A 12,147-nucleotide genomic window follows, 5' to 3' on the forward strand; every position below is an offset into this window, starting at 1 on the left:
TTCTCAAAACCACACACCTGCAATGAGGGACCTGATCCTAACTCATCTGAAGGGATGGGGAAGGCAGGGAGGTGATGGAACAACTGAGAGCAAACTTCCCTGATGTGTCTCCTGTGGATTATGTGGAAAAGAAATTAAAACCCCTTGTACCCATGTATCTGCAGATACTGAGGCAGTGGACTAAAATGCTTTCATTAACTGTCTCTGGGACATGGCCAACCCTCCCTCTGCCTCTTCTGCACACAGCTCATAAAATCCAAGCTGGCATTACATATCCCAGAGCAACAGTTTGCTTGAAGCACAAAGACCTTTCTTCCACTCTCTTGCTTTTAGTGGCAAGATACATAATGAAACTGGTTTTCATCTTCCCAGAAGCCTGCATCGCAGGGGTTTGCCAGAGACTTTTGATGAAATTCCTTGCTGCAGACACCTAAATGCATCAGTCCAACAAAGCCCTGTGCTTCTGCTGCTTTCCTTACCTGCAGTTATCAACAATGTACTGCACAATCTTGTCCAGCACCTTCTCAATCAAGGCTGTCCGAACCCAGATGTGCTTGATGGCCTGAGGTGTCAGGACAGGTGTTTTGCTTGTGGTTGATCCCTGCCTTTTGAGGGGTTCCTGCCCGTTTGGCTGATTTTTCCTGCAAAAGGTGGTAAAATAAAAGTAGTCAGAATTTGCACAGCTCCATCATCCAGTGGAACCCACCCTCCTGCATCAGGTAACACGGTGCAGCTGCAGGAGAAAGGTGGCTACAAAGCACAGGGGGACGTGCCTTGGCTCTCCACACACTGCCCGGGCTGGGGGGAACAGGAACCCCCTCAATGTCTTTTCCAAAAACCTCCCCCTTAAAATAGAGGAAGACTCCATTTTGCCTCAATGAGGAATGAAACCCTGACATCTTCAGGTTCTTTGCCAGCACTTGGGTTCCCTTTCAGGAAACTGCTCAGTTACACAGAGTTAATACATTTCTTTGGGGCAGTTTGGGTGAGATCTGTAATTCCCCCTGCACTGACAGGGTCCCAAGTCCTACAGCAGGCCATGACAGCACCCCTACAGGCAAGGAAGACATGTGACACCACTGACATCAGAACAATTTGGGAGTGTTTAGCTGCACTCTAAACAGGGGTTTTCTTAAGCCACAGCCTCAGGAACAGTTAGGCTGTTACAGCCTTTCTGTCTCATTTCATACACCCGGCAGAGCGAGTCCACCCCCTGCAGTGTTTCCCAATAATATCTTTTCTGGGTGTATTTTCTACAGCACTTAAATTTTGTGGCTGTTAATAGCTGAAAAACACACAAAATTTGTCCAAGAGAAACCACAGAATTTAAGTTCATTTGCTTCTCTCTGTTAGAGGACACAGCCAAAGTTCTCTTGTGGTTAGAAGGGTGTTTGTGTGGGCTCTTAACCAGGAGAGAGGATGGTGAATTTTCAGTAGAAAGCATCCTTCTTCCCAGCATTTAAAAAAGTAAACTTAATAAAATCTCTGTCTGTATCAGTAGGCCAAATTAAAAACATATCAAAAATAGCTACATATCTGTCAAAAACTACATAACAAAGTCTGATAATTGTAAGTCTAATAAAAATAAATGTCAGAAAATGACACAGAAATATAAACGCTAATGAAAGAGAAGCTCTCTCACAAAACCCTTCTTTACAGCAAGTTGATCAGAGGCCAGAAGTTCCTACAGTGTGCAAAGAGCTCTTAGAGCTCAGCTGTGCCTACAAACAGAATTAAAAATGTTCTTGTCCTGATCTTATAGGACAAGACACTCATGCACTGTGATTTCTACAGAACCACATGGAAAATTTTAACTTTGCTACTCACCACCAGCAAGAAGTCTAAGACTTTCAGTGACCTCGAGTCCTTGACTCCAGGATTCCATTGTGCTTAAGTCCAGTCTGTACTGAACAGCTTTCCTATCCCATCCTTCTTCCCATCACTCTTTGTATCCATTAATTTAACTGTTTCTGCTATGATACCTAGAAATTTGCTCCTGGTTTGGCAGGAGCATGCCAAAACAGCTTTTCCAGTGTGTCTGTTCTTGAGTTCCTCCTTCCACCCCCTCCCTTCCCACCAACAGTCCAAGCTGGTCCGCCCTACCCAGACTGTGAGGCCTCTCTGAAATCACCAGTAATTAGTCACTTCTGTCGTGTGTGGGCTGAATGTGCCCCTCTGCTGTTCTGAGAAGCAACATGAAACACAAAGCCTCAGTTCCCCATGTCTGTCCCTCTGCTCACTGCCAGCTTGATCAAACACCAACATGTGCAGGGGCTAACAAGGCACAGTGCATCCCCGAGACAAGCCCTGAGCACTCACGGGGCAGCCTGTGTCCCAGCACACACACCCTGCATCGACTGGCTGAAAACCAGACCCAGCCTCACCTGCTCTCCACCTGCTGCTGCAGCTCCTGCACCTTCCTGCACACGTCTCCAGCTATGGCACAGGTCTTGCCCACCTTGGTGAAGAGCGCGGCCACCTTGTCGGTGCGCAGGAAGCCGGCAGCGCGGCGCTTCAGCATGTGCAGGAGACACGCCTCCACCACACCTGTGCAAGGGGACAGAGCGATATGGTGGCTGCCCTCTGCCTCCTCCTCGGCCAGCACTGCCACTGGGCAGGCGTGGCTCAAGAGCAGAGCTGGGGGACAGACAGACAGACGCGAACTCAGAATCAGACGATGTCAGCATGCGTCCAATCTGCTACTACAAGCACCTGGTAAAGTACAGATAATGGCAGTCTATAATAAACTGGAATCTCTGAGTATTTTCTCCCGACTTTACATGTTCCACACAGAGCCCCACTAACATTCCCTGATGGCCACCAGTGAAACACTGCACTGCACTATGCCAGCCTTGCAAGACAGCAGCAGAAATCTATCCAGCTCTCTGTAACCTGCTGCAGGGCAAGGAAATGAGAAATACATATTAAAACAACCACAACAAATCTAAACAAAAAAGTAAGCCTTCCTTGTCTATCAGCTTCTGAAGTGAGTCTGCAGATGACTCACAGAGTCATACAAAGGGATGAAGAACAGACCAGTTCATTCACAGGCAAGAGGAAAGAGCCAGCTCTGTGTGCCACGTGTGTGCCCAGGGCAGGGCAGCCTTCACAGGGCTCTGAGTGCAGCTCTGCTCAGGGCTCTCCTGTGCGGGGTGGCAGCAGGCAGCCCATGGGGACAGGTAGCTCCCACCTTCAATACTGGTTACAGTAACACATGGCACTCCATCTGCTCTGACACAGCAGCTCTTCTTGAGAGAAGGCAGCATTCTGTTGCACTTTATGCCCAACACTGTCAGGTGCTGAGCATTTCCTGAAGAGTCCTCTCCTTATGGCACTTGAAGGCTCCAAATCCCATAGCACCTGAAAGCCTGCCTCTGAAATAGACCTGTCCTCACTGTTTGGGCCCTGAAAGCTAACCCTAGTCCCAGGCCAGGCTGGGGTCACACAGAAACACCTCCTGCTGAACCCTGAGGAGCCCCACCCCAGGGCACAACGGGGCAGTGCCTGAGCTCAGCTCTGGCACGCTCCTGTTGGCTCAGGACAGGAGCGATGGCTCAGACACAGACAGTGAGCAGCAGGTCTGATGCTGCTCCCCATGCTGGTGGCACTTCCAGCCTGCCTCAGAAGCCATCCACCCCAGGCACAGCAGCCTGTGCATGGCACTGGTCCCTGGGAGGAGGAGCAGGACATGTGGGCACATCCCTGAGTGACCCCTCTGAACCATCAGAAATGTCCCTGCGCTCAAAGGACACCCACGGGTGGCAGAGGCAGAGCCCGTGGTCTGACAGGAGCAGGAGCCTGGCGCTGATGCCCTCTCTGAGTGGAACCAGGCTGGTTCCCTGCCAGGGGAAGGAGCAGCCGTGCAGGAACACCCATGGCACTGATGCCCTCTCTGAGTGGAACCAGGCTGGTTCCCTGCCAGGGGAAGGAGCAGCCGTGCAGGAACGCCCGCGGCGCTGCGGGGGACAGCGAGTGATGACAGCACGGACAAGTTCTGCACAGCACGGTCTAGCTCCTGTCTAACAGCCATCACAACAGCTCTTAACCCAGCAACTGCTGAGCTCTGTCTTTCAATTAGAAATAAAGAAAAAGAAAAGCAGCTTTCCAGATGCCTGGAGCAATGCAGCAATTTGATTCCAAATCTTAGATGAAGCAACCTGCCTTTAAAAATAACTGCAAAGAAGTGCATTGCTGTTGCTTAGGAAACAGACTCTCTTCCCACCTTCACCGCTTTTTTTTATTTCTTTAAAACAATAAAATATTAATGAAACAAATTTAGTGAAAAGCACAGCAGGCACAGCTTTAATTATTAATAAATGCTGCAGCTGCCACTGAGGGCAATTTCCCCAGTGACTGTCCCTAGAGCCCCAATATTTAATTATTCCATTGTGACATTTCTCATCACAAGAACTTGGGTAAGATCAGTCCCCCGCTGCCTATAATGCACACACAGGGGTCATCTGCAAGGGGCAAGACATTTGCCCTGGAATTTGCTGCTGGATTGTCTCAAAATGTATTTTCCACAGGACAAGAGATTAACACATGACCAGTTCTATGTGTAAGGAGCCCTTGGGCTGGGGGGCAGGTTACAGTGTGTGTGACCTGTGTGACCCTCAGGTCACTTCGTTCTCCTGCACTTCAACCCCAGACTAACAGCACTGGTTGGCAGCACTCTTCTCTTCAGGCTCCTTTCTACAAGAGTTATTCCAGAACAGCTGGAATACATTCACATCTGACTTGATGTGAATGTACTTGCAAATACACCGTGGCTTTTATCCAGCTTAGACTACAAAACATGCAAGCAGGGCAGCACATCTTGTGATACAGATGCCATCCCATTCCAGCCCAGGGGACCGTGTGGATGCCACCCTGGTGGCACGGGACAGCAGCAAGGGATCCCTCCCAGCCACCAGGAGAGTGGCAGAGCACAGCAGGGAGGGACCAGTTCTCTGGCAGAGCCTGCAGGGCTTCCCTTTGGCTCCGTGTCCAAGGCAGGCACTGAACTCACTGCACCCTGCCAGCATCGCCCACGGCCAGGCTTAGTCAGAGAGGAAACCTGACACATCCTGAACAAACTGGCAGAGGAGGCACCTCCAGCTGCAGAGCCTTTTCAAAGACACGGGAGGACTTTGGCCGTGGTGCTTTCTGATAAACCAAACCCAGGTGATCCCTGGGAGTTATAAACTGCACAGCTCAGACTGCTGCCTAAAGAGACAACACAAACTGTTCCAGGGCTTATAGCACAAGAACCTTTGGGACAGGGAAATGGGGTTATTTACCCATTTCTGGGAAAATAAACCATTTTTCCCTTTTTGAAATCTGACACTCTAAGAAGACCTAAAAATTCATGACTGGGCTGTTTCTGGAGAAGCTGCTGACATCAGAAAGGCATAGCTGGGTGGTTGTGTGTGCACACAGGAACTCTGCACACAGGCACACACAGGTGCTGTTAGCTACAGGTATGTGTGCACACAGGTGAGTAACTACTGCACAGCCCAGTGCCTGCCTACAGCCACTGTACCTACCACAAACACACACAAACACCGACCAGAGAAAAAGGCAGCAACTCATCACACACAGTGGAAGAGCAGCTCTGAACTGGGAATAAATCAGCACAGCCCAGGTAATTCTCTTGTATGGTTCAGCTGACAGCAGCCATCTAAAAATTCATTAACTCCAGACAGTTTTGAGGAACACTCTCTGCAGTATTCACTGCTGAATTTAATTAAGTGCAGATATATTATTGATTTACAGTTCAAATAATCACAGTGCCCACCAGGCTTCAGGAAATGTCACTTTTTTATGACTTCACCACAGCTACTTCTTCCAGGGTCAGGTGAACAAGTTTGGTTTTGTCCTTTTTTGGCTCCATGAAAATTCTAACATGACTTAATGGACTGTGAAATGAAAGTTCTGGGGCAGGAAGGGTGGTGAGCAGAGGAAAGAAGGCCTGTGGAAGGATTATTTATGGGGTGTACTTAGCAGATGAGATTTTCCTTAGACAGGAAGAAATAGTGCAGCTAAATACCTTGTTTTCATGGAAACTGTGCACAGGGATTTGAATTCATGAGGCTGAAGAAATTAAAAACAAGTGAAAAGAGGAGGATGATAAAGAAGCCATCAGACGCTCATGATCTCCAGCTGCTGTTGCTTTATCCTCATCACAGACCTGCCCAGTTTGAAACCAGTTTTCCTGCCCAGTTCCAGCCTGCTGTGTCACTGGGAGAGGCTGGCACCTGAGTGCAGAGGGCTGCAGAGGAACATCCAAACCTGCTCCTGTGCCTGTGCACCTGCACTCAACCTGCTTCTGTGGGGCTATGCCACAGAGCATCCTATGTTCAATAATTCCCTAGAAAATAAGTTTTTTAAAGTATCTAAATAGACAATTCCCAGTTCTAAAGTGGCTGGGAAACTTTGGGGCTGAAATTTGGTGACTGCTCCTCTTTAAAACTGTGATCATTAAGCTTCAAGGATCTCAGCAACCTTCAGTAAACAGAAGTGTTTTCATTAAACACTGTTAAGGGTAAATCAAAATTACTGAAGTTTCTCTAAATATTGAAAATTATCCAATCTGATGACCCAGGATCAAAGCAAAATGTTTAGCAGAGTTCTCTAAAAAGCACAAGAGATTTTATTTCACTTCTCAAGCTAAAAACACATGCAGTTCAAAAACTGTTTCATTTCACATCAGAGCTAATATTCACTCTGTTTTACTCCTCCCCACCACAGCACACCACTCATTAATTTAAGCATCATCTTTGGAGCACAGTCAAAAACCTTCTAAATGTGCATGAAAAAAATTTGCCTTTCCCCAATTATGATCATCTCTGGTACATTCTCTGGGCTAATGTGTTTATCAACTGAGGTAGAATCTCCGTAAACTATTTTTTAAGCATTATTCATCATTGAAAATGTCTGTTTTCCAAATAGGAGCAGTAATACAGGGAGATTTGTGTTTTGTTTGTGAGAGATCTGCATTTCCATAGCAGATAATCTTCATTTTTAAAAAATATCAATGCCAAGGGTAGAAAGCAGAAAGAGTTAAGATGATAAACTGTCAGGTTGAGCATTTGTTATTTACATCCATTTCTACAGAAGTTGCATTTCTGTGAGCTAAGGAAAAAAGAGAGAAAACTGAATTCTTTGTTTTCTGTCAAATCTGAACAGGATGCTATTTAGAAGCCTCAAGGCAATCAGCTAAAAATCCCAAAGCATAAGACATCTCTTCCTAATGGGGCTGGTTTTCAGAATTGGAATGCTGTCAATCCAGCTGAAAATAATGGGAACAAAATTGTGTTTTCTTTCAAACACAATTAACTTTGTGCAAAATGGGATCACAATTCATCCTAAGGAAGGAAATAGCCTCACAGCTAAGCCCACTGCTGTGGTTAGCCCTGGGTCATCAGCAGTGAGGCTGTAAGGCAGCACTGCCTGGCCCTCCTGCAGGCAGACACCAGCCATCCCAAAGGACCCTGGATATCTGCTCTCCAGGAGTGCTCACCTGCCCCAGGAAGCTGGGGAGGAGCTGCTGAACTGCTCCACACAAAGTCCAATCTTAGTGATTTGCACATTCATAATGGCAATCCTGTCACACACTGGGTTGGCTCTGGACTGTGAGGAGGCCCAGGAGCCACCCTGAACACACCAGTCCTTTTGCTGTGAACACACACTCGGGGACACAGAACTATTTCAAATAACAATTCCCTCTACTTATTTCTGAAGAAGGAAGCATCTTCCACTGATGATTATCCAAGTCTAGATGCCCCAGGGCTCTGTGAAAGGAAGCTGCCAGGATGGATACAGGCCCCACACATCAGCCCTTGAGTGTGGAATTACAGCCTGAAGCACCTCAGGAGCTCTGGTGGGTGACAGCTCTCCTCGCTCTGCTTCTGAGAACAATAAATGCTCCTGCAGTCCTGATGCACACAGACACTGCAGGAGAGCAGAAGCACCAGCATAAGACACAAATGCCAGCTCAGGAGTGCTTCACAAAAGGAGCCATGGAGCCAGGCTCTGACCTGCCTCAGCCTGGCACGAGTCAAGGCTGTATTTGAGTCTCTGAAGGAAAAGCAGGGGAGTGGAAGAGCTGCTGCACAGCTTACAGCAGCACCCAGGAGAACTGCACTGAGAAGCAGGAGGACAGCACTCCCCTACCTCCTGGCACATCGTGCTTCTAGACCTGGAGGTCACCCAGCCAGAAGAAGGATGGGCCCTGCAGAGCTGGCCAAGGGCTCTCCCAGCACTGCATGGATCTGTTTGTGCATGGACCTCCTCAGCCACCACGTCCAGAACCACCTAAGGGTTCCCAGGCTGCTCAGCCTCAGAGAAGACTGGACTGGCAGCAGGGCAAGCCAGCACTTGGCTGTGCTCAGGCAAGGGTCCCTTCTCTCTGGGTGGCAGATGTCTGCTGCAAGGCCTCAGGCCACCCCTCGATGTATTATTCACACAGAGAAAGCACCAAGGACTGCTTACTAATGGGAATTCATTATCTCCCAGGCTCCCCCGGGCAGGCACCACATCCTTCTTTTGTTTGAAGGGCTGCACATATGACTAAACACAGTCACAGACCCCATACAAACACCTTCAGTTAATATCCAGATCCAGCTCTGCAGCCAAGGCCTGCCACCTTTCCCAGGGCATGACTGGACACATCGTGATGTGGTTTTGTTCTTTTTTTTTTTTTTTTTTAAGATCTGTGTTATTTAAACCCAGCATTACCCAGAAAAAAACCCAGTCATTTTCATCAGTTAATAAGAGAAGAAAAGCAATATGCATAATGGGGATGGAAAAAGAAAAAGTTGAGGTTAATGCAGCTAAATCAACAGGACTGGCTCATCCCCTAGGGAGAGACTCCCTGCTCCTCTCCTCTGCACCTGGAATTGCAGGCTCTGCAGCAAAGATCCTCAACAAATCTATCAGGGCTGAGCAGTAATGTAACACCCAGAAATGGCAAATTTTCTCCTTGGGTTCAAAAGGGGAAAAGCATTTCTGCTCTGTAAGTCTGCTCTAGACACAGTTTTAGAACAGATTTGGAAGGCAAAGATTATCCAACGACACTGAAGGAAAGGAAAACCAAATACTTCCAATTGTCTTTGAAGTGAAGAACTGTAACCAGTACTGGTGGTAAATTGAATATTAGTAACTGAAGATGGGAAGAAACAGCACATGTCAAGTATCCAAAGTATACCAAGAAAAGCTACCAAGCATTGAGAAAACAAAAAGAAGATGGGAATTTTTTTGTTTTCTTTGATAGAAGAGCCCCAGTGCCTCACAGGATTTGAGTTCACATTCAGGAACAAGAAAGGGCCTGGTGCTGCCCCTGCCACAAACCCACCTACAGCTGCACAGCTCTGGTGCATCCCCCAGGAACAGCAGTGGAACCCCCAGCTCCCTCCTCTCCCTCACATCCCAAGGGACACATGCAATGCCATCCTCAGACGAGGTTTACAAGAAGCCCCAAGCACAACATTAAATACCATTCTGCAGCTCAAATCAGAACTGGCCTTTTCAGTTCAGCCACAAAGGGATCCTGCACATTTTAATTAATGGGTTTAATTACTGGTAGCAGGTTTATTATTCAGGCCAAAAAAAGCTTTTCATGCAGTTCATCTCTTCCTTAAATTGAACTGAAATCTCATTGAAAAGCCAAATTCTGTATGTTTAATAGTGCCCAAGTTACTATTTTTACCAATGTTTACTACTAACCTTTCCCCAAAACACAGTAAGTCTATTCTCTCTGCCAAGCTGCCATGCTGGATTTACACCTGATTGTGGCACACACCAACTCTCCATAACCCACCTGAATTCTATGGTGATTAGTTTATAGCATGGGGAATTCAGGATTATTTAATTTAATATACTCAAAGTATTATTCTAAGAGAACAAACTACTAAGATTCATTTCAAAGTAGATATTGGAAATGTAGAGACCATCTGGATAACCATGTCTGAGGCATTCATGAATAAACCCTGTTTGCAGTATGAAGCTGACTTAAACAAGTTTTTAATTGCTTTGAGCAGCGTGTTACTGCCAGACTAAAGGGGGGCAGCCACACAGAAAAGGCTCAGCAAACTGCAGGCAGCTTTTGGACAAACACTGTAGGCGTAATGTGCTGCACTGGAAACCCTGTAAATACTCTTGAGGTGAGTGCAGAAACAGAGATGCTTGCTTTGCCTTCCCCTTTCCCTCAGAACTGCAGAAGGGGGCAAGGGCTGGTGCAGCTGCAGGGCAGGCTGGGCAGGAGGAGCAGGGGGCAGAGAGAGGGGCTCAGGGCAGAGAGAGGGGCTCAGGGCAGAGAGAGGGGCTCAGGGCAGGGAGAGGGGCTCAGGGCAGGGAGAGGGGCTCAGGGCAGAAAGAGGGGCTCAGGGCAGAGAGAGGGGCTCAGGGCAGAGAGAGGGGCTCAGGGCAGGGAGAGGGGCTCAGGGCAGGGAGAGGGGCTCAGGGCAGGGAGAGGGGCTCAGGGCAGAGAGAGGGGCTCAGGGCAGAGAGAGGGGCTCAGGGCAGAGAGAGGGGCTCAGGGCAGAGAGAGGGGCTCAGGGCAGGGAGAGGGGCTCAGGGCAGAGAGAGGGGCTCAGGGCAGAGAGAGGGGCTCAGGGCAGGGAGAGGGGCTCAGGGCAGAGAGAGGGGCTCAGGGCAGGGAGAGGGGCTCAGGGCAGAGAGAGGGGCTCAGGGCAGGGAGAGGGGCTCAGGGCAGAGAGAGGGGCTCAGGGCAGAGAGAGGGGCTCAGGGCAGGAGGAGCTGCAGGCAGAGAGAGGAGCTCAGGGCAGGAGGAGCTGCAGGCAGAGAGAGGAGCTCAGGGCAGGAGGAGCTGCAGGCAGAGAGAGGAGCTCAGGGCAGGAGGAGCTGCAGGCTGGGCAGGAGGAGCTGCAGGCAGAGAGAGGAGCTCAGGGCAGGAGGAGCTGCCCTGGCGCAGAGCTCCACCAGCCCCACGTCAGTGGCAGCTGCCGTTCCCAAGGAAACGTCTCCCAGCCCCGGGCTGCCAATGGCCACAGCCAGCTTCCAGCAGAAGCTGCTCCAAACACAGCCAGCACTGCACTGGCCCCTGGCTGGCCACACGGCCCCAGTGGAACTCGCTCTGGAGCAAACCCAGCCCAAAGGAATTCAGAACTTGGTCCCACAATGGCACACACCAGCCACAGGCCAAATGCAGCTGCTGTGGCTCTGAACCAGAGCCAGATCTCCTGGAAATCAGAGGGGATGACAGAGCCCCTGGGAGGTAACTTGGGTTGGGAACAAATACAGAATCTCCTGCACTCACTGCTTCCCCACAAGGATGGAAACATCAGCACTGCTCTCCTTCCCCCAGAGCACCCAGGCAGGGAGCACAGACTGGAGCAGAGTCCTCGTGGTTACAGATCCCTCCTGCTGGATGAGCACAGCTGACCTGCACAGAGGCACCGTTCCTCAGGCCAGCAAGGGGGGCACAGAGCTGGAGCATTTCCCAGGACAAGGGGCACATGACATTGAATTGGCACCTTCAGCCATCTAGGACCTAGGACTGCTGCCACCTGTCCAGCTACTGATGCAGAGAGACCCTGAAATCAGCCATCAGGTATTTAAGAGGCTCTTGCTAAACTCAGCCTAGCAGGAGAGTAAAATGATTCACAAGAATTCTATATTTATAACGAAGATTCACCAAAAATGACTCATGTACCGAACCAATCTAATTTTAAATAGAAGGGAAAAACCTCTTGAAGAGTCACACGAAACTGGAGTGGGGGAGGGAAGAGAACTGTACACACAGGAGAGCACCAGCCAGGAGCTGTTAGCCAAATCTGCTGGAAGGGATTTCTCCATTCAATCAGCCAAAGAAAAAACAGAACATTCAGCTTCACCTTCTGCTTTAGAGTTAATCAAGGCCTCCATTCAAAGCAGCAGCAGCCTGGAGTCCTGCTTTAGGACAGGCAGGATTCCTGGGCAATAATGAGGCAGCCCAATGCAGGGTTATTAGTTCTGCAGACCATGAAGAATTTAGAACACAAAACCAACTGGAATCACAGTAGGAGGACAAGAGAAGTATGAAGACTTTGAAGTATTCCTAATTTTGGCCAAGCAGAGTCTAACAGAAACAGCTGCCACCCCATCACCTGTTACACCAACAATGCAGCACAGGTTCCAGGACAGGATTCCAGGAACAGAGAGCAGGCA

The 12,147-nt window shown here is 49.0% G+C and overlaps 1 protein-coding gene across 10 annotated transcripts in view; it reads right to left on the reverse strand.

Annotated features, from left to right (window-relative positions):
- The window catches only part of SGSM2 (small G protein signaling modulator 2), a 36,623-nt gene that overhangs the window by 18,193 nt on the left and 6,283 nt on the right, over nucleotides 1-12,147 (reverse strand). For all 10 annotated transcript variants that reach the window (XR_007779156.1, XR_007779155.1, XM_050981890.1 and 7 more), the window contains exons 3-4: nucleotides 2,385-2,547; nucleotides 480-641 (exon numbers count right to left, since the gene is read on the reverse strand). Coding sequence is in view for 8 of the 10 variants with exons in the window: in XM_050981890.1 (XP_050837847.1) it covers nucleotides 480-641; nucleotides 2,385-2,547 (325 nt within the window). In the remaining 2 variants the exon portion in view is untranslated. The remainder of the gene's footprint in view (nucleotides 1-479; nucleotides 642-2,384; nucleotides 2,548-12,147) is intronic.

The sequence above is a fragment of the Serinus canaria genome, chromosome 19 (assembly GCF_022539315.1).
Source record: "Serinus canaria isolate serCan28SL12 chromosome 19, serCan2020, whole genome shotgun sequence".
Classification (NCBI taxonomy): Eukaryota; Metazoa; Chordata; class Aves; order Passeriformes; family Fringillidae; genus Serinus; species Serinus canaria.